This window comes from Homarus americanus, unplaced genomic scaffold, assembly GCF_018991925.1.
Source record: "Homarus americanus isolate GMGI-L3 unplaced genomic scaffold, GMGI_Hamer_2.0 scaffold28, whole genome shotgun sequence".
Lineage (NCBI taxonomy): Eukaryota > Metazoa > Arthropoda > Malacostraca > Decapoda > Nephropidae > Homarus > Homarus americanus.
Genome location: NW_024742238.1, coordinates 4784426 through 4807717, shown reverse-complemented (window position 1 = coordinate 4807717; position 23292 = coordinate 4784426). Strand labels below are relative to the sequence as shown.

At 35.1% G+C, this 23292-nt stretch overlaps 1 protein-coding gene across 8 annotated transcripts in view; it reads right to left on the bottom strand.

Annotated features, from left to right (window-relative positions):
• LOC121876645 (coronin-1A-like) overlaps positions 1-23292 on the bottom strand; it is a 67207-nt gene that overhangs the window by 5711 nt on the left and 38204 nt on the right. For 5 of the 8 annotated variants that reach the window (XM_042381941.1, XM_042381940.1, XM_042381938.1 and 2 more), the window contains 10 exons: positions 21110-21307; positions 20487-20753; positions 19984-20148; positions 18378-18602; positions 18174-18260; positions 17421-17543; positions 16042-16159; positions 15188-15318; positions 13446-13550; positions 11385-11570 (listed from right to left, as the gene is read on the bottom strand). In XM_042381941.1, coding sequence (XP_042237875.1) covers positions 11385-11570; positions 13446-13550; positions 15188-15318; positions 16042-16159; positions 17421-17543; positions 18174-18260; positions 18378-18602; positions 19984-20148; positions 20487-20753; positions 21110-21307 — 1605 coding nt within the window. Of the gene's footprint in view, positions 1-3807; positions 3865-11384; positions 11571-13445; positions 13551-15187; positions 15319-16041; positions 16160-17420; positions 17544-18173; positions 18261-18377; positions 18603-19983; positions 20149-20486; positions 20754-21109; positions 21308-23292 lie in introns of all 8 variants that reach the window. The other 3 variants (XM_042381946.1, XM_042381944.1, XM_042381939.1) reach the window with 3 other exon arrangements.

The window sequence follows — 23292 nt, the reverse complement described above, 5'->3', positions numbered from 1 at the left end:
GGTAAATATAGTACAGTACCAACTCTATAACACTTATTTTGTTGCTGCACAGTACACTATAAAATTCTATTACTGTGTAAATATCTAAAACAGATATAATATATTGTACTGCAAATTTAGTAGCCTCAGGTTATTAAACAAAACAGAAACCACAAACATTTGAGGAAAAAATAAATAAATAAAAATACATTTAATTAAATACCAAAGAAAGTGTTTGGGACTGGAATCCCCCAAATGTCACCAAGGTATAAAAGGTTTATTTACCTAGTGATGTAATGTACAGTGTTAAAGTACAATACACCATTGAAAAATAAGACCTGTACAAAATTAAGATAATTGCCCCCCCCCCAATTGACTTCCTCATTTCTATACACATTACCGGGTAACTAGATATTCATTTTACTCGACAAAAGGTTTATTCTTTTTGAGTTTCTTTAAATAATCCAATTAAGCCAACCAAAAAGAGTAGGTTATAGCAAGTTGGTTGTGGTAAGGAAGATACTCAAGTGCCAAGCTGTACCAGTGACCAAAGTTCGTTACTCTTCATGTAAAAAATAAGAAATATATGACCAAGAAAACAATAGTGAAGAACAGCAGCAAAATAAGATGGAGAATGGCAGCCAAACATCTTCATTCATAAGTACATTCCCCCCAAAAAGTACAGTACAGGTATTGTTAAATTTCCTGTCGCAACAATTTGAAATGCAATATGAAATGCTTTGATATGAGCCATAGTGCATCATCATAAGTTGGTATGCCTGCTTGCCATATCAGCAATAGCTAGAGATGGGATGGAATTGGGAAGGGGGTCATCCTCATATGGCATACTAGATACTGTACTTCAGTATCACAAGAAATCCTTTTAGCTATATTAATGTATGTATCATGATGGGTAAAAACAAGGCATATGTACACAAACCACTGATTGATGATTACAATAACACTAAAACACAAATTAAATGGAAATGTTTCTTAACATCATAACTGAGACCAAGACCTCAAAATAGACATTTCACCGTTACTTCATTGTACTAACGATGTTTCATCATACTGAGTTTCACAATATACCTATTCACGTTGTTTATGATTTGTCTGATTTATGAATAGTAACTAAGTAAATAGTACTGTATTTGATGTTAGAGTAAACAGGTACAGCAATATGCAATATATTGGTCTACATGGGCTCTGCCATGTTATTGATATGTAAATTGCATTGGTTTAACATTGAAATAAGATTTTAAATCAAGGGACTTGCAGGCAACAGAGCTCCCCGTCCACTTATAGGAAGCTATTGTGGTCGTATGTTTTAGTGTAGCACCAGTTGTTTCACGGCACCTAACCCATTGTGATACTGTGGGTTTCGTCACCCCAATTTGACTTGCTATTTCAGCATTACGTATATCCTCGTTGTGAAGGGCAATGATAGCACCTCTCACATCTTGCTTTTCTCCCCGATAATTCCTCGCTCCATTCGATGTAAGATCCCGTTGATGACTGGCTTGGAGTTAGTATCCATTTACGATATTCACTCCGAGTCATGTAATATATGATCTGAAGCCTCGGATGATTCACAGCATTTGAAAATGTATACATACATTCATACTCAAAGATCGCAGATGTAGAACTACCAACTGCTCAGAAATGGGTTGAGTAACATTGACCAAAAAGCTTCAATACTTTTTGGGGGGACTGTACAAGGCCAACAAGAACAAGAAAAAAGATAGGAAAATTCTGAATGTAGGTTTTTCTCTCTGGTGGAGCAGCAGCCAATTTCCAGAGCTAACCATCAAGAGATAACTGGACAAGCTCAGGGCAGATCAAGATATTGAATACTACATGATTACAGACCCGAAAGTACAATAGTGGCAGCACCAGCCAAACTGCCTCAGTACCGATTATTTCCGTACAAGCTGGTGAAGATCTGGACACAGAGTTCCAAAGCCTTCATCCAAAATAAACATGAGTAAACAATGAATTGGTAGTGGGTTGGTATAGTGAAGGAGGGCACAACTTCCAACACCTATAAAATTGATTAAAGTTTAATTTCCCCCATTTGAAGTTTGTTATACTGACTAATGTTCCACCTCTGGGCTAATAGATCTTAATTCTTTTTACAGTTTGGCTCCCCATTACTTGTAACATAGGACCTCTTCTGACATCTGATTTTTGCTGAAGAATAAAAGTACAGGAAAGAGTTTACAATAAAGGATTATCCCAGCTTGTGCAATATCCAAGACTTATGAGTAGAAAAGCAGTAAAATAGACATAAATTCAATACATGCAATAAAGAATTCTGGTTGTAAGTCCAATATTTAAAAAGTCTGACAGAAGTGAGAAAAGGGCCCACACTGAATATGACCAAATAAAGAGCCACCAATATAACAAAGTTAATAAAACCTATGGTGACACATTCCTTAACACAGTCTTATACTTCTCAAATCATAATTTGAAAATATATCATAAACCACAGCCAAATGCTCTAAGATATAACATTAAAAGTGCAATTAGATGTTACCATAATACAGCACAAAAGATAATTTCAAAAACAAAATGAGCATATGGTTATGTAGCACTTAAGAGCATTTTGGGTTTAGACTAATGTACATTCTGAATCTGAAAATATTTAAATATATATTAAAATTGGCTATTCACATGATGTGCAGAATCTAAATACCAAAGCTCTTCATCCCTGAAAAATTTCATATTGATTTAGAGAATACAGTAGTTTGAAAAAGCAAGAGCGCACGCGGCCACACGCGCGCACACACACACGAAAAAAAGTCAGCACCACTTCCTAATTTCCTGCCTTCAGATGTCTTATCTGTAGTTTTGTAAAACAATGAAATAATTCTTACTACGTACACTTAAAATATTCTTTGAAGCCTTCCAGTGTTAACATTCTGTTTAGTATTTGTATGGGACAACAAATGTTAAAGACATAGCTTGGAAATTATTACACACATTCTTAAACTTAGGGAAATGGAAAGACAAATTACAAAACAAGTAGCATAATGCAGAAAACAGAAAGCAATATACCAGTATATAAAAGAATCAATCATGCATACTCGAAGCACATCAGAAGAATATTTGATATACTAGCAAACATTTTTTGTATAACTTTAGCCCCTTCTCTGATATCTTATCACTTTCCATAAAGAGGTTTCAGATACCTAAATCTCATGGTAAGAAGGATCAGCCTCATCAATGTAGCTTGACCAGAATTACTGATATTCTATGAGCCATGAGTCAGCAACAGTTAAAAGTAAACAAATTATTAATTTCAGTGTTAAAATTATCTTTCAATACAAGAAAAAATAAAGGTAACCATTTCAAAAGCTTATCAGTTTCATTCTAAATTAATATTTACATACTGTATATTCTTTTATATAATTCATGGTCCTTACACATGCATAGAACTTTCAAATTCAATGTTTCAATAGAAAATGGCATTGAAAGGCTATATCATGTGTCCAAACAAAATTACCCTTTTGTAAGTTATCAGATATTGTCTGCTACACTATTCTATGAATACTGTAAGCAATGACAAGTCCTCTAATAACAAAAATAAATCATAAAACAAAGTAAGAGTATCAATGCGTTATCTAAACGTGATCTAATACAGAATAACATAAAAGTTTGTTGTTAATGTTGTCAAATTTGTCTCAGTGACTTAACTGTGCTATGACATTACTTTTCCAGGATTTATGAGCCAGATATTTTTCATTAAAATATAATCTTCTGATGAGGATGCAAAGAAAAAATGAAGCTGGTAGCATTTCCATCCATGCAACAAGACCTTGGGACAACCTTAGCCTACAGATCACCTTCTTCTCCAGCTGGTTCCTGTGATTCATTGGGGTTGGACTGCCGTTTAGAAAGCAACAGAAACCGATTGAGTTACGGTATTAATATGGAGGTGGTGGTATGATTTGCTGAACATCACACGAGTACAAACACAATCTTCATGGTATTCTTAAGGGTTCAATAGCAAAAACATAATAGAAAATTCAAATGCACAACCTTACCACTAGTCACTGAGGTCCATGAGATTTAAGTTATTAGTTTTTACCTTGTTAATTCTAAGAGCATTCCACACTATCCTAACATTTTCTATGCCTCGCATACTAGAGACAGATGTTTTTGCACTTCTATCTTATAAACAATTAAATGCTTCTGAACCTGGAAGAATTTTTCTAAGCAATGTGAGGAAGCAAATAACTATGGCCCACATTAGATGATTACATTAATATACAGAGTTCATACCACCTATTTTATATACCAAATCCAAAATGCTCTTCTCGAATATCATGAATATTTAATGAATCAACAAAAAGGCTAACTGCAACTCCCAATTTCATTACTTTTTCTTGATATCAATAGACTTGGACTGGAATCCCATTTTATGACCAAGTCTGGAAAGAGCAACAGGTTAGAAACCCAGGGATCCCTCCTAAACTAAGGAAGCTGGGGCTATTCCAATGATAAGCCAATCCTCCTGTAGCAATTCAAGACCTTAAAAGGGGGACTAAGAAACTAGTCACCACCGAAGGCTGAGGGGTAGTGAAGATACACAGCAATGTGCAAACTGCTCTTCACATGACATACCTGGCTACAGAACTTGACTGCAGAACCACTTCCCTACAACCCACAACGAAATTCCGAGGGGAGGTAGGAACCAGAGTTGCCTTCCAGGATTAACTTACATTCCTAAGCTAGCTTTAAAATATAGGAGGTGGAAAAGTAGTTCTAAGCAGTGTGTGACATCCCAAAAGGCGATTTACTCTAGCAGTTATAGTAGAGGCTACAAAACCAAGCAACAGGAATTAACTTTACCACCTGTCCCGTAATGAGCTGGACATCAAGGTAAGCACTAATTACTGTGTAACCAAAGCTCAGATGTTTTTGGTGTAAGGGGCAATACATGACCCACAGCGAGACCTAACAGTAACAATGCATTTAAAAACCCAGCAAGTGGTTAACAAAATTATTATCCTAGACATGCAGAACTATCATACCCAAATATAAACCCAACTTACTTAATTACACTCAAACAAATTAGGTTAATTCAATCCTAGAAAATCCACAAATGCAGCTTGTAATATTGGGGAGTTAAGCATGAAACCACTTCCCTCCCCACTCTCTGAAAGTCAGCTGAAGAATTGTCTTAGAAAAGTTACACTGGAGGGGGAAACACAGCAAAATATGCCCACCCCCCAAAAAATAAATAAAAAATAAAATAAAACATTTTACCAACACAAAAATCCCTTAGAAATGTTTCACTTTCATAAATCTTTGCAAGATCTAGGAGAGAGGGGAAACCTACTGTAAATCTGATTCCATCTATTCTAGTCCAAGGAAAACACATCCTACTCCAAAATCACCAACAAAAGCTGGTGTGCTTGTTAAATGGATCCCAGAGCCATCAAAATTTGGAAAGGAAAGCTAGAAAAACTTCTCCGTACACTTGATTAACTAGTGCAGTAGGATCTCAAGTTTAGCGAGTTTTAGATTAGCGATTCATAGGTTTCACGTCACCTTTAAAATTTCCAGCCTCTCAAGAATACCAATTTTCATTACCAGTTTCACAAGTCATAGTTGAGTGGACAGAGCGCATTGTCACGGTCATTTGTTATTCGTTGACCCACCAAGTGTTTTTTGTTTACAACATAATGGCAGTTAGTGTGAATGAGCAAGCAGTGCAGTGACCTTGGATTATATAACCCATTGTGCTTATGTTTTGCGAGATTCTGGTTTAACTATTAATGACTCTTGTGCATTAGCGATTCTTGTGTATTAGAGATTCTTGTGTATTAACGATGAGTGAAGTGCGTACTGTAAATGTTGGAAGCGCTTCTGGTGGTAATGATAGCCATAGAGAAGGTTAATCGAATCACCCACCAACGCTTCTCAGTTTAACTTTGTTTACAGTGGAGTGAACATCCAGTTTGTTGGACTCTTGAATATTTTTGCATTTGTACATTAAAATTATTGGTCATTCTGAAATTTAGTTCACATATTGATAATATACAGTGCAGAAATTATTATGAAACATGAAGAAGGTATTAGAACCAATGCACTCTATAAAGAATATGGCATGTCATCATCGACTGCCTCTACAATCAGCTGTTTGATATGTACCGTACACAAAGCTGCTGGGAATACGACATACACACCTCAAAGTAAGTTAAAATATAGAATTCTATTTGTTTTTATCTATTATTGTACAGTATACTGCACAGTACTGTATTTAGTTATATTTAATGTTTTGTTAATTTTATTACTGGTATACAGTACTTTGTATGTACTTTTTCTGTGAGTTGGAACCAATTACCCAATATCCCATTGAAATAATAAATTCGGTTAACAAAATTTTTGGTTAACGAACGACTCTGTGGAACCAATTGTGTTCATTAATCGAGGAACCACTGTATATATAAGTGCTTTGTTACTAGAAATATAATCATAAATTATTAATTAAAGATAACAAGTGAAATGACTGTCAATATAAAAGCTGTATAAGTGTAGTCACAAAAGGTTACCGGTGATATAATGCAATATGTACAGTGATAAAAATTAAGACTAGCTTATGTGGTTGCATCCAGAATGAGGTTGGTGGTGAGTAGTGGTCTTGAAATGTACAGTATTAATTAAGGTAAGTTTGTAAACCATAATGGAGTTTTGAGAAGCAAATGTATGCGAGATAGTGAGGTGCATATTCATGCACAAGTTTGTTTGCATTCTCACATCCATTGAGTCATCACAATATTTATATTTTCTTGCTTACAGTACTGTACATTACTTCTTTGAGCAGACATTGCAGGGGATGATGAAGACCCATTGAAAATTTTTGGGATACTATTGGTAACATAGGGCCATTTTGAGCTAGTGAAAGTGAAATAATGCAACGAAGCACTGATATCAAATAAGTTTAAATATGAAGGATGATTGGCACAAAATTTGAATAATTTATCTGGTTAAAATGGCCAAGTTCAGAGATTTCCAAAGTTTGGAGACAGAGATAATCAATACATTACCAGTATATATACAAGGATATTAACTGGGGAAACAAGAATGTTCTTTCTGTCCCACCTTCACTTTCTCAGTTACTTCAAATCCACCACCACTGAACACCACAGTTTCTTGCAAGTAAAATATCGGTATTTTAATTTGGATTAAATTTATTAAGTACTGTACAGTATTATCAATGTTTTGAACTACTGATTTCCTTAAAAAAGGGCTTAAAACACTTTTAGTCTCATTTTATTACGAGTCAGAAGAATTTTTTATGAGAACATATCTCTAAATTTACATTAGTAATCATTGAGAAAATCTGCTTTGCCTTACATATTTTTGATTTCCAAGCACACCCTATTATAAACACACCCTATTATAAGCTGAAATCAACCTTTATGTCACAGATCCAAAAAAAGAATCCTTATCTCAACGGTAATAACCAAAAGAGGAAGATGCAATACTAGTATGCTCTGACTACTGGTCAACCTACATGATAGAAGAGAGGAGTGGTGGATATGTCAGTATTAACATGCTATCCAAGCAGCATAAGAAGCATCAGACCACTTCTTGTTTTCTTTTTTCAGGTGCATACCTAATACAGGCAGCTCTAAAGTGGGGCTACCCAGTATTAAGGTAATAAGGGGTAACTTTGTTCCATACTGACAATAAATTGTGTGCCATAGTTATTAGCTTTTAAAACCTCATAGATGATGATTCAATAATTATTCTGAAACAAAATACTAATTGATCATACAGTATATCCTTATTCAATACAAACATCAAAAATAGCAATGAAAATAGGAACAGTTTAATGCTTATAAGTCAGTTTCTAATTATAAACTCGCAAAAAGAGTCAGCCTTGAAAAGGACATACAGTACTTGTAATGAGATACTATAACTTAAAAAAATAAAAAATACATCTTGTACTCGTAACATGCCAAGATCCTTTCATGATACTTCATTATTGTAAGTACAAAATAGCAAAACCTCTTAATCCAGACTAATTGGGGGGAAATCCAGTCCATATTAAGTGAATTTCCAGGTAAAGCTCTTTCCAGAGGGGGTTTATTTAATCCGTAAGAAGTGTGGATTAACCGAAAAAATCTGGATAGCAAGCCAGATTACCATCTGGTGCACATGAACACCAGCCCCAGCCGCTTAGTTTACAAGCCAGTTGTGCTGCTATAGCCCTCTTGTGTGTATCTCTTAATGTCTATGGACTATTTGTGACTTTGTGGACTAATTACCACAGCTTCCATAGGCAAGACAACTTCAAAAGGAAGTCAGAAGAGGGCCAGTAAGGAGTTTAGCTTGCAGGAAAGCTAACAGTTCTGGAAGATCATGAGAAAGGTGTGTCTGCAAAAGTTTTGATGGAGAATATGACTTGAAAAAATCAACCATCAACCTCATCACCAATTTTTTTTTAAATACTGTACGTTATGGCCAAGAATTATATATTGTATATTATACTGCAGGTTAGTGATTTCATTTAAAAGCATTTAGTTATTTTTGCCACCACATGGATAGATTTGGACTATTTCATGTTAATCCAGACTCAATCTGGATTAACAGAAATGAGTCTGGAGTGGTTTGCCAGTCTGGATAAAGCAGAAATCCAGATAAAAAGAGTCCAGATTAAGAGGGTTTTACCACTGAATATCCTTAAGGGAGAAAGTTGCACCAAAATATATTTGAAAGCAATGGGACATAATTTGGAAGATATGAATGTGATACTGGGCTAAACTGTGCCCTTGTTTTTACCATACTCACACCTTACTACTCATCATAGTTACATAAAAAATGGACTGCTACAGGGTACATGTACATCACTTACAATAAAAACAAGTTCTAGTCAAATAATTGGAAGAACATCATTAACACTCTCGGGATCGCCTGAAATTGATTTAATGAGCCTGTCACAGGACCACTCTTGTGGCTGCAGATTAACCAGAAATTGCAGAGATTTTTTTCCCAGGTATTATTCGTGGCCAAGATATTGTTAAATATTTATTGAAATGATGCCTCCCAAAGTAAAAAAAAAAGGCTGGGAAATCACATAAAACCCTCAAAAATAAAATAAAATAAAAAATAAATAAAAGCCATTTTGGCGAGTATACAGTAAGTGAAAAGTGAGAGTTTACAGTTGATTCCTCTTCATACTGTACCCACATCATTGCATCAGTCAGTAAAAAATGCACATGGCAAGAAAGAGTAAATCACAAGGAATATGATGGTGAAATCAGAAAAAAAATAACATAAAAAGTAAGAGTTACAGAACAAAAAGTAAAAATAAATGGTGGTTTGGAGTGTAGTTGCCAAAATGTTTGTACAAATTTTTTCCTTGCAATTTTTTTATAATCTTTTTTTAAAGTACAGGTACTCCATGGCTTACGACCACCAGGACACATGACCACCGCAGTCGTACAATTTTTTTTCCAAATTACGTATTTTTGAGTCCCGACGTTTGTGATCGCGCTGTGTACTGACAAAATTTTCGTTTGTAATTCCCTTTAAAATGGCTGGCAAGCGTAAAAGTGAGAGTTTCGTGGTGCCGAGAAGAAAAAGAGACACCCATTTTAGATTTTCTATGTATTATTTTCGCATTTTTGACTTATGACCTGGTCGTCGGTCCCTAACCCCGTCATAAGTCGGGGACTGACTGTATTGTTTTTTGACAGATTATTACTGTACACATAATTAAGAAGAGAAATAGACCAGTTAGAAATTTGTGACGAAAATTAAATTTTGGCAATAATATTTCCACTTACCACTCAGACAAGGTAAACCTTGGCATATGGACAACAATAGCGTTACGAATACGTATCAAATGAGCACAATATTCATTGTAATTCACCATACCCATATGCGTCTCTCTACTGCACTACATTTCACTCTCACTTATTATTTTTCCAAGTTAGGCCTCTATATTACGACTTGCTTTTGTGTGGTAAATGGGACTGTGTTGTGAGTAGCCATTTCACCGTCTCATAAATTAAAATATATTTCACTATCTGAATTTCATTTTAAATATTTCACTACACATTACTTTGTCCCTTCACAAGAAAAAATTATCTAGGTTGTAAGTGATAAATATATTGAGATAGTGGCAATAAGGCCACAGTGGCACATTTTTAAATCTCGCCTGGGACCCACACACCCACCACTTAGGAAGCCAGATGCACATTGGCGACTGTGGCGCAATAATGCCTGGCCTACTGCACCTATATGGGTTGCCACCTGGCCTTAAGACTGGTTTCGGGCAGGAGAGTGGTGTGACAAAGGTGGTGTTAAATTTTTAAGTAATTTCAATAAAAAAAAATAAATAAATAAAAAAACATACTGGCATGTCTGATGTGAGGCAAAAGTTCCATTTACATAAAATCAAAATGCCAGTTATGCATGTCTGATCACGAGAGTGTTAATGTAACAATCCACATCTATAAAGAAATAAGAACCAAACTGAAAGAACTCAAACAGCTTCTTATACTAACAAATCTGGAAACTGTTAGTGCATCATACCTCACAAGACCTAATTAATTCAGAGATCATGCAAAATCAAACAAAGGATTTCAAAAAATATGCTTGTGTTCAATATCTGCATTGTGTTGAAGGTGTAACAAAAGACAGCAAACATAAATAAAACTGCAATTAAAGAAATTAATGTGTAAATCGTACCAAACAATACCCATGATTATTTCTTCCATCATGGAACTCTATCAGTAAAGTATAGGCCAAAACAACCAAACTGTGGCCACATCATTTCCACTCCTGGCTCACCTTCATGGCCGTAGAGTAGCCAAACTCTTACCACTCTGACTAATTTTCAATATAATGATATAAATTATATACAAGTATGACCTACATTCATAAACTGCATTAAGTGCCTCATTGCAGATTTCAAGAGCGAATGCTATGATAATCAAAATATTTGTTCTGGTAAAAATAATAAGCCATTCTCTATGATCACTTCTAAGTTCTATTAAACAAATCAAGCAGCACATGCAAAATGACTCAAAAAGCAAACAAACAGTAAGCACAAACAGGACAACTTTGGGTAATGAGGTAATGTAAGCAGGATTTGTTCAACTTGGAAACTGCTTAAAAAAGGTTGTAACTGCATAATTTATGAATTAAATAGTACCCCATACAGTATATGACTGCTTTCATTACACCACCTACTTATACCCATCCCCAAAGAAGCCACTGCTCATAAATTAATGTAACAAATTTAGAATTTATGAGCTACATAAAGATTTCTTGGTCTCAGGTCTCCCATGAGCTTCAAAAGAACCAAGACCAGATTGAAGCCCAAAAATTCTTTGGTACATCACAAAATTAAATACAGTGAAAGGATACTTTAACCAACATACCTCTGACTCTGACTTCGGTGAAGGTTTATCCACTATCTGAATTTCCATTTCTTGCATGCCATAGTTTACCAACTTGTTGGGTGAGTCTCCTGTCTTGATACTAATTTTATTAATAGTATTTTTTGTTGATGTTTTCTCACACTCTATTCCACTGCTACTGGTTGAACACTGCTCTTTATTATCAGCCTGTTAAAGGATATACTTTAGGTGCTTCTTGTGCTGCAGATGTAATTAATCATAACAATCCTAAAAATACTGGTACTGTGTCTGTTTAAGGTCCATAAATACTTACCAAAACAAAAACTTGTCTGACATATCCAATGTACAGTATATATCAATTATAAAGCTGCCATACCTGACAACAAATAGAATGTCTCCACACTTGTTTACATGACTTTCTTTTCACTCTTTCACATTTTTTCCCACTACAACATAGGATAGCCAGAATCAAGACCAAATGCAGACTCTCCCTTCATAGTTGTAATAATGTGTTCTGCTATGGTAGTTTCATTTCTCTTCAACAACAAGACCTCATACAGTATATACGTATATACTTTACCGATCACTTCACACAACCCAGCATTACCCATCACCAGGCTGTCCATCCCATATGTGGATTATCGGTTGTAGCCCAAGACCATCACCAGACCTTCAAGTGCTAAAGGGTTTGTGTCGGCACTTCACTGTTGAAGAATTCTACAGGCTGAGTTTGGAGTCACATAAGTTAAGCAGTTACCATTTCACCATTCTCTTCCACTGAAGAACAAATATAAGCTGATGCATGCATACAAAAGGAAGAAATTCAAAGAATTGTAGAATGGCACAAGAATGAAAAACATTAAATAGCAAAGAAAAAATACCATAAATGAAATGACAAAAAGAAATTTGAAAATTTGTGCCACATAATGCATATAAAGGTAATCTAAAACTAAGCACTGAAAATGTATCTAACACCTGCTCCCTTAATGGCCATCATAAATATGCAACAAACTGCTCAAGAAAAAAACAAATCAATGTTCATGCTTTCTCACAATTGTCCTTCAGTATTAAAGCTTATGTAAAAAATATCCAATTCCATGTTAACAATAGACAACCTAGACCTCATCAGCATTTCAATTTCAGAAACCCCATGAGCTTATTATTGTCCAATAAATGTACCACATCTATAAAGTGTAATCTGTGCAGCCAGATGGGTTATTTTTTAACTTGAGCAGGATACTCTTACAGCAGGGGACCACAACCCCCATTTTTCAAAAAGGGGTAAGTATGCAGCCAGTTGAGTGACGTCTAAATTTCAGGCTATGTGGGTTATAAGACTGTTAATATTCCTTATATTTTAGGTGAAAATACAAAGCAGGGAAATTAAGGAAATAATTAAGAATCGAGTCCCCGATTTTGATTGGCCGATATGTTAAAAAATTGATATTTCATTGGCTTAAATTTCTCTAGGGGAGACACTTATGTAGATTAATCTTTTACTTTCTGTGGGAATTATCAAGGTTTTGTCCACATATTTTTTCATTTATCTGATTAATACGTGGCTACATACAGCTAGATATTCTAATATGTCTTTACAGAATATCTAGCTAGGTTAATGACTAGTACTATTATTTCAATGCAGAATATGTATACTGTATGCTGAAAATGAAAGTTATGTGTAGTATTAAATAACGGTGTTGTTCATAACAATTTTCTGACAATAAAATATAATCCTGCATTTCTGATTTTACATTCAATTCTGTGGAATGCAGTGTTGACCTATGTTGGCTTAGTACACCTGCGACCGATCGCTGATTACTTGCACCATTAAGTGGCTGACTAGTGTATAAAGGTTGCGGACCCCTGCCCTAGAGCCATACACTGTACACTACAACCATCAAAAGTGAAAGTGGCCAAAATTGTACTAAGGATAACATTCTCCAAAAATACATAGAGAATCTATTAATTGAAACTAGCCTTAACAGACAGACAACAGACAAAAGACACTGCCATACCATGACATTACTGCAAAAATTTTCAAGCATCTAAGTTAAAATTCGACACCAACCAAAATACACTCACCAGATTCTTAACATTACATCCCCAAAGCTTCTGAAGTGCCTGAAATTTGGTGTCCAAGTTTGTGGAGGTTTTGAGGTCTTTGTCAGTGCTGCTTGAGGTCTTCACCTGCAACACAAGACCATAGTATAGTGCAACAATATACACAAGCACATAACACGACCTCTTTCCTATCTGTCAAACTTGCTGCCACAACTCTTACTTTCCTTCAATTAAAAGATCCATTCAATTTTATCCACGTCTTTACGGGTTTCTTTCCCTAAATCATTTACACTTTTCTCTATTAATGGTAAATCTTATTCACTTCCCATTAATCATAACACACCTACAAACGTATCATATGAAGGTGTGTTTTCAGCACCTTTGCAGGGGATTTTACAAAATATCAAAAGGATTCCTAACCCTATGCCAACATTTTATTCACTTTTGATGACACACAAGGAATACTTAAGACCTATTTAACAAGCTTCAACCTGCAACATTTACTTACCAATACATTAACTACTTTTTAATGTTATATTAACTCTGATTACCATTTCCCTTAAAAGGTTTACAACACCTAATTCACTAGTGTGTATTTGAATGGATTATGACTAACAGTTATGCACACAAGATAGCATTCCTACTATAACTCAACAAACTTAATGATGTACCAAGCAAGGCTATCAAGACTAATGCTCACAGTGCTAAGCTAAAACCTACTAGGAAATCTACCCAGCATTGCTGATTTAAAACCAATGATGACAATACTATTCTAAAAACTATTGACATATGAATAGTGCATGGCTGGTTTAGGACCGAAGACCATAAAACTAAGCAAAATACTTAAAGAAATGAATCAAGCATAGCTGACTTAAAGCTAATTATCAAAGTACTGTACTAAGCTTATAATTAAAGATGACATCCTTTACACATCTTTCAAAATAAAGTGGTAACTCTGGCAATAAAGGTTACAATGGTCTAGGGCCTTAACAAAATAATCCACTGACACATGACAAGGCCCATTATTATATTTTCTTATAATAAAGAATCTCTTGCTGTGACTTTTGTTTACTATTGCTTTCTTATTATACTACATCATTCTTATAAGTATTCCTCTACATTTTTTCACACTTAGTTTTATTTTTCTTAAGGAATATCTTACTTTTAACCTTTCAAGCCATTTCTCTTTACGTTGAAGGGTGACCAGACTGAGGAACGTACACACACTCTCTCTTCATCGTCATTCACTTTCTAAATGTTTTAACTATGATATCCATGTGGTTCATCCCTGTCAGTCCATACAACCCACCATCACCTTTCAGCAGCCTGTTTCCATTCATTTATACACCACACTTCCTGGACCTCCATCCCTCTCCAGTTAATGCTTCCTTCATCCTGTCCTTCTGTTTCATTCTGAGTCATTGCCTCTATCTGTCATACCATTAACTTCTTATTTATACTTCTTTCATCATTCTATTATTTATCATTTGCTTAATATTAACCTTATGATATTGTATAACAAGTAGTTATCCATTTTATTATCTAAACAAAAGTACTGTACAAACAAACATTATACTGTACTGTACAATATATTACTCACTGCTCACACTGAATTGATTCATATGGCTGACACAATATCCTATACAATATCTAAATTTCATCAGTTGCAGAAGGTAAAGTTTCATTTCATCTCTTACATAAATTACATTAATTTTATACTAGTAATAGAACCACCAAAAAAAAAAAAAAAAATGGTTACTTACACCCACCTCCATGGGCCGGTAGTCTGCACGTGTCTCCATTGAGAGGAAAGCATATTTCTTATCTGCATTTTTGTCAGAGGTGGATTCAGTTGGTCGCATAGGGAGTGGGCGATGAGTCTTGATTGTCATACCTAGAAAAAAGATGAGTGGAAAAAAGAAAGAAAAAAGAAGCCTTTTATTCCATTTAGAAGGTTTCTTGTGTTCCCCACGACCTATTAAGTACAATATTCCCTGTATGTTATAAGAAGTGACAAAAAGCAAAGGTCACAGAAACCTCCTGGTTGTTATTAACTATTCCATCTCATTAGTTGGTTCTTCATTCTAAAGCAAACCTAGAAAGCTATCTGAGGAATAGCTTATCTCCCAGACAGTGACCCTAACTTCTGACCAAGCGAATACTAAAATCTATAGATTGTTTCCTCTACCTATAGTAGCAGAATCCATGAATTTTTTTTTCACTGAAAGGCCTATTGTGAAGTTATTATATAAACAAATATGGTATTATCATCTTTATGAGCAAGTTGCTTCTGATTATCATTGAATCTCGTAATAATAATAATGAAAACTATAACAATATTAATAATCATAATAGTATTAGGCTAAAGGAGAATGATTACTGTACTGCATATGGTAAACAAATAAAGATGCAGTACAACAAAGCTCAGCTCACTTTGGGTCTCTCTATCCAAAATAGCATTAATTTTATAGTAATATTTCAATAACTGTACTTCTGGAAATGTGCTTTAGTTTCTGGTAATATTCAGTGTTTTAAAAAATTTTTACATCTCAGTCAACAGGGTTTGTAGCCAAAAAAAAAAAAAAAAATTAAAATATTTAGTTTGTCTGTAACTCACCTGTCTTCATTGACATTAAAACTGGCCCTTTAGAAGTTCCAGCAAACCACTCGTCTGCTGTCAGTGCTGGTGTGGGGGAGGCTGTGTCAGGGTACAAGTCAGGTTGGAACTGATCACTCTGGGAAATCAAAACAAAGTAACATTATCATGTCTTTTACTACTCTTAACACCCCTATCATATAAAAAAAATCTTCATTTAATTGAAACATGAAAATTTATTTTGCAGTTCTTTCTCACCCAAAATTTCTGATGACTAGCTCCAGAGGCATGCAATGATATTCAAGCAAACACTCTTGGCAAAATTTAAGGTTTCATCCAGCTTTTATCTCCAGCTGATGAGTCAGGCTGTGTAACTGGTGGTTCAGTTATCACTTAGAAGCTAAGGAGTAAAATTTCCAGTCAGCATGTTTTTTGTATTTTCTATGCATCAACCTTGCCTTTTTGGGGGTTTTAATGGACAAAGACTGTTTGATTAGCTTGAAGAAGAGCAGAATAATAATTTATGAGTACAGTAAGCATAATCACTGGGTGGTAATCTGCTGAATATTTGCTGCCCAGTGATGCTCTCCCACCTATGGAACTGACATGTAAAGTTCCTCTCAAAGTGGAAATGTGCAGTTCCTTTTTTATTTAAATTTTCAAAGTAAATTGGCAAAATCAGTAAATAGCAGTAGTGAAAAGGAGATGAAAATGTTGCTGATATTGGTGACTGACAATGAGAATGACCCGTTACAAAGGGTAACAAAAAAGTTTTGAGAGATTGAGGGACACAAAAACTTATGGAACATAAAAGACATTTACATAGGAATATTACACCCTCGACTACATATTTATGGTTTCAACTACAGTATTGATAAATCACTATTACGCAACATACAGAATCAATTATAAGGAGAATACTGTATATTGAAAACTAAAGCTAAAAAATATTTAAGTTGTAATTACTGTACTCTATCCTGCATTTATATAAGAAAGAACAAATATACAAAATACACTGATAAAGTTGTTTTTCATTTTTTATTTGGCTGTTACTCCACGATTTACATATGAAAAATGTGTGACATTTGCCAGAGGGTTCAGAGACTTGTTAAAGGGAAGTTGCCAGCTGGTGAGTACAGTTTGATTAGGCAAGTATAATTTGCTCCTATTTTCATTCTGACATGAAACACAACATAACTATCTTGACACAAATCAACATTTCTTCATACTTAACTGGCAAGCATATATTCCTTACTTTTTTATAATTTTCACTCAAATGTATTGATAAAAATCTAAGCAATATTGAAAATCAAAATACCAATAAAAAATTACAACCGAGATTGTTAAAAAAGAAAATGAATTAATAATACAGACTAGACTAGACCAGACCATGTACATACTTTTCTGGGTACGATCATGGAGATAGGTTCACAGATGGCCTTGGTAGCATACAGCTTATAGAAGCGGTATATCTCACATTGTGAAACTTTGCACCCTCTCTTTGGCATCACCCCAAAGCCACGCTGAAACAGATCTGAGCTGAGAAATCATCACACAAGCCACTATTCTGACATAATTCAAGGACAGTTTCTTAAAATTAGCTGCATTTCTTTATTATGACAGGAATCTGCATTGTATATATATAGGTGGTGATATTCTAAGTATGCATTTATATATATCTGAGTGCACACATGTATATGAGCTAGAAAATGGAATAAATTGTTTAAAACTTTGGAATTTTCAAAAAGGAAAAAAGTAAAATTCAGAAAGAATGATTAACTGGTATGGTATAAATTAAAAGAAAACTGTTTGAAGTGGATAATAAAACTGTACAGGTACATGAAAAAAAAAAAAAAAATTATTTGGAAGCTTTTTATTTCATTTGGGAGCTACAAATTTCAGCTTTCAGTTCCAACCATATGTATATCAATACGCCTTTCCCACATACTGTACCACTCAATCCTTTAGGCCACCTTCCATTATACCAAATATGCACTTTAGTAAATCAAAGTATTGTACAGAACGTGATTTCCTTAGTTTCCTCCCATAGTTCATCAACACATCTATTATTGATGTTCAACGGACTACCCAATTGTGGAAACAGATATGAAAATATTTTGAAATAAATCTTTAGTGTGGACGTAGAATCTTACCTGAGGTTCACCTGATATGTACTGACTGAGGAAGTGGCAGTAAGGAGGACTGTCAGTGATTTCATAGTATCGAATATTACCATCCCCCTGAAAGGATTACAATACCATTAGGAAAGAAAACTTCATGAAAACATTTAGTTATGATGCCATAAAATTTCTATCAGATTTCATTAAATCAACCACCATCACGATATGGTGACCTACCTTCCCAGCCACAAAGACAACTCTTGTGTCATGATCATAAAAAGGAGTCAGGACACCAGAGGATGAGTCAATGGTATCCAGTCGAAGAGGTGTGTTGAGACTCTTCTCGTCCCAGACTCCATACTGCCGATCACTGAAGCGGCTAAAACCAGTGGTGAACACTATCCCAGTGTCTCCACAATACACTGCCTTACAAGCTTTGGAACCCTCGTGGCACACACCTTCCTGAAATTTATATGCAGGATGCTTAGGCTCAAGGTTAAGTTGTAGTACCAAATGACCTACATGCTAAAGGGGTGACTAATAAAAGCACAATTAACAATGAAATTCATGGATAACCAAGCATGATTAGTCCAAAATAGAAGAGGCATTAAACCCATGATACTGAAACATTCTGAAACTGAATAAATAAAATCTGAAATAAAAAGTATTGGTAAAGACATTGCCCCCCATGGTAGTATTTTAATCATCGTTTTGGGTAGATAAAAAAAAAAAAATGCCATTCCAAGTCTACCTTAAATCTTTCAGGGATAAAACATCCAGTTTGTGCGTGAAGTGCAGACAAACACAGGACAACACAAGAATAGCAAAAATCAATGAGGATTCCAGCCCACAGCTCCTCCCCTAATTACAACCAACAACCAGCTTACAGCTACCATTTTTTTTTAAGTTCCTTAAATACATTAGCTGAGGTCAAGGTCATTTTCTTGACAGTGTTCCCAGTTTGACATAAGCACTCCAAAACTTGAAAATTATAATACCAATTTTACAAACTCTCAAAACTGTTACCCCATTACCTAACCAACAGTTGGAGAAACTTATCTTATCTTTCATTTGCTTCATTATTATTCATCCTCTCCATATATGATCAGATGACACCATACTGTATAATACAGTACAGAAAAGAATCAGTGAACATAATAGTATATGTGGTCTCACTTCTGCCTACAAAAAGCACTTTGGGGGGTTAGGTTCTGCACCACCCCAAAAAACCCTAATTTTTCTAAGATTTCACCTGTAATATAGATATGCATACATCTATGATTTTCATACTACCTATCATTTGCCATATATTTATTAAAAAATAAATAAAAATAAAAACAATTAAATAGTACAAAAAATAAATAAAATAAAATTGTTCATCAGAGTGCATTCCTTGCAAAATTCATGCACTGCTGACATTACCTTGAACAGCTTCTAAAAACAACTTTCTAAACCATCTCTAGTGAGTGTTAAATTCTATTTACTCAGTACAGGGACCCCCCCCAAGTTCTCGGATTTTTACATCGCGGTTCTCAGTTATTTGCGAGACACCCTGGATGTACCCAAGAATGTCTGTGGGTAGTTTTAAAGTTGCCAATTAAATTCTTTTGCAACTGATCAGCATGTAGCATCTGGTTTTCTATACATGAATATCAATATCGCTCTGTCCTATAGTGTTAATTTCTCTACCTTTGAATTGTTATGATTTTCTCACATTAAAAAAAATATATATAAATCCTTTGGTGTGTGTGTGTGTGTGTGACCCTGACACCCTGTGCAGTACAGTACTGATATTACACAACATATTGTCTGCCTAACAGCAGTGACAAGAGACTTTCCTCACCTGTAGCAGCTTGCATGAGCGTGGGTCAATAATTCGTAAACGTTTATCCCTGCTGGTGGTGGTTAATCGCGAACCATCACGGTTCAGGGAGAGGCTGTATATTACATCAGAGTGCAAATCAATGGTCTGCATGAGGGCTGCTCGTCTAGTGTCCCAAATAAGTATCTGCAATTTACCAAGAACATTGATCAATGAGAATAAGGAAAAATAATTTTATATGTATAGTGTATCGCACGCACGCACACACACACACGCACACACACACCCACACTCCCACACCCACACCCACACACACTCCACACCACACCCACACCCACACACACTTCCACACACACTCCCACACCACACACACACTCCCACACACTCCCCACACCCACACACACACACCCACACACACTCCCACACCCACACCCATACACACTCCCACACACACACACACACTCCCACACCCACACCCACACACACACACACTCCCACATATATATATAAAGCTGAAAACACACCTGGTAGTCATAGCCAGCTGAAAAGAGAACATTCTCAGCAGTTGGGTGCCATTCTACTATGGACACACGTCTCTGGTGGCCCTGCAAGTCAGCCAATGGTTCTGTTACGTTGACCTTAAGCCCACCATCAGGAATATGCCACAGCTTGATTGTGCAGTCATCAGCACCAGAGGCAATGAGATTGTCATTAAAGGGACACCATTTCAGATCCAAAACTGGTCCAGCATGTCCAGTTACTTTTGGGGTATTCACATCTATACGACCAGTCTGTCAAAAAAGTTGAAATTACAGTCTAGTGAGAATATGATAAGTACAACTTAACTACATTAAGACGATTTTGTAACAAAGCTAGCTTTATTCTCCTTTTTAAACCCACAGCAACAATAATACTGTTATTCTAATTTTCTATGATTAAATCTAATTTACAATTTAAATGAACTGATACTGTTTCCCAATCTGTAAAATCTAGTTGTATATTATACAAGAGCTGCAACAATAAAAATTTAATTTTAAAGCCAGATGATCTTCTATAATATAGTACAGTAATTCAATTAAAGTAAATTCAAAATATAAATACAGTACAGTACAGTACTTCTATATATGGACAGAAGCGATGAGCTGACCTTATCCAAAGGGAGGACAATGAAGGCTCCTCCACCTGCCACTTCCACAGCAATGGCAACAAACTTTGGGTTGGCAGCACAGGCTGCAGTGTCATGTGCCTTCTGTGTAATGAGGACATTCTCATAGCAGTTCTCCTTCCTGGAACCTTTGCCAAATACATGCCGGAATTTGGAAGACCGTATCCCTCTGAATGTGTTCTGTTTAGGTGGTAGTACAGGAAACAATGAGCTATGAAGGGTTAGTCTGAGCCTGGATTAATCTCTATATAATACCGTATTTCAGTCTACCTAATTAATAGTTAGGTGGAAGAAGAACAGTATAGACCCAGTTAATATAACAGATAATTCCTTTAATTCACTGATCACCTTTAAGGTGACCTGTCACATCCTGTTTTCATCGTATATATGAATCATACTGTATATAACTTTAATGATGGATGAATTTAGCTTAAATCTTTATTTCTAATACAGGTGTTCCTCTAACTTACAAACTTTCAGAGGTACGAAAGATCATCATTGAGGGTAGTTACCTGCCAGAGAAAGTGTGTAAAGTGGATGAGACGATTATATTGGAGAAAATGCGATAGAACATACATTGCCAAAAAAGCAAAGTGTATACTAGGTTTAAAGCTGTACTGCAGGGTATAGTCCTATTATACAACATTTATTTATTTTTATTTTTTGCAATACGGTTGGTATCTACAGGAATAAAATTAGACTTACGAACAAGCCTCCGGAACGTAACTCGTTTGTAAGTAGAGGAGCACCTGTACTCAAATATAACACATATGAAAAGTTTTTTCTTTTAATCTAATCAATGATAAGTCCTCTTTTTCCTTAGCACTCCTCCATCTGTATTGTCAGTCTTTTTCTGCCTACAGTAATAATCTGCCATTTTCTATCTACACTCCTGTACAAGTGTACATGGATGGATCATCATTAGCAATTTTTGTTTCCTATCAATCACTCTCTTCATCATCAAATAAATCTCCCTCTCATAACTTTGTTCTACACTACAGTTTACTGCACTGTGCTTTAATATTTTCATCTCTGCTCTGACTGCTGAATCTCTGCTACAATTTCTTCATTACATTCTAAAAATTCCTAACTCTGCATACACTTCAAAGATAATCATTATCAGCTGCTACTCTTCTATTTCCTCCACAAAGAGGAGCATTTCAACAGTAAAAGTACCCTGTACTAATTATTGGACAACTCCTTCAAACAAATAATGCCACACCTGAAAATAAAAACTGTAATTACTTTTATTGAATCTCTGCCACATGACATAACCACCGTGGTATGGCATAAGTACGTACATAAATTAAATACAGTATGATCAATTATAAAGTACTGTAATAAATATTTAACATATGCATCTGAAACAAAAACTTACAGTACTCCACTATATGTATCCAGTTGCCACATCTGGGGTCAGTTGAAAACTACTGAGTAACTGACTACACCTACAACAGAGATCATCATACAGTTTGTGTTATTTCCGAGTATCAAGGTGGAAATCATGTACAGTACTGTAATGCCTTTGCCATTAATCATGAAATTATTTCAAAGTGTTTATATCCACCAATAAATAATCTGTCAGTTTACTACAGTGCATTATTCTGTAAATCCATCACGGTCTTTGCTTCTCCTCATTTTTTTTAATGATTCTTAACAACTTCTTTGTAACCCCACAGGAATCAGATAAGAAATACTGTACATCTACATATAATATTTTTTTTTAATTGCAATGCAAAGAGGCTACAATGAGGAAAAGTAACAATTTGTATTGATAGCAACTCAAACAACGTACAGTACAGTATTACTATACAAGAAATCATCACCCAAGGAGTGAGATCACTTCATCTAAAGAATGTCAGTCACTTCTACTGTAATATTTATTCAATATTCTTAAAGTAATTAGAAATTTATTTAGAGCTTAATCACTGCAGAAAATAATATACTGAAACAATTAATGAATATTAATGACATGCCCTCCAAAATGCTATTATCACTTACACTACCTAGCAGCAATGATTATATACAAAGATCATTATTTTATTAATAAAGAGTAAAAGTGGATAGGTGAAGACATTTAATTTAGAACATTCTGTTAGTATGATCTCTTGCTTGTGTAAATTGTATACAGTACTTGTACAAGTTTTACATACTAATGTGTAGCT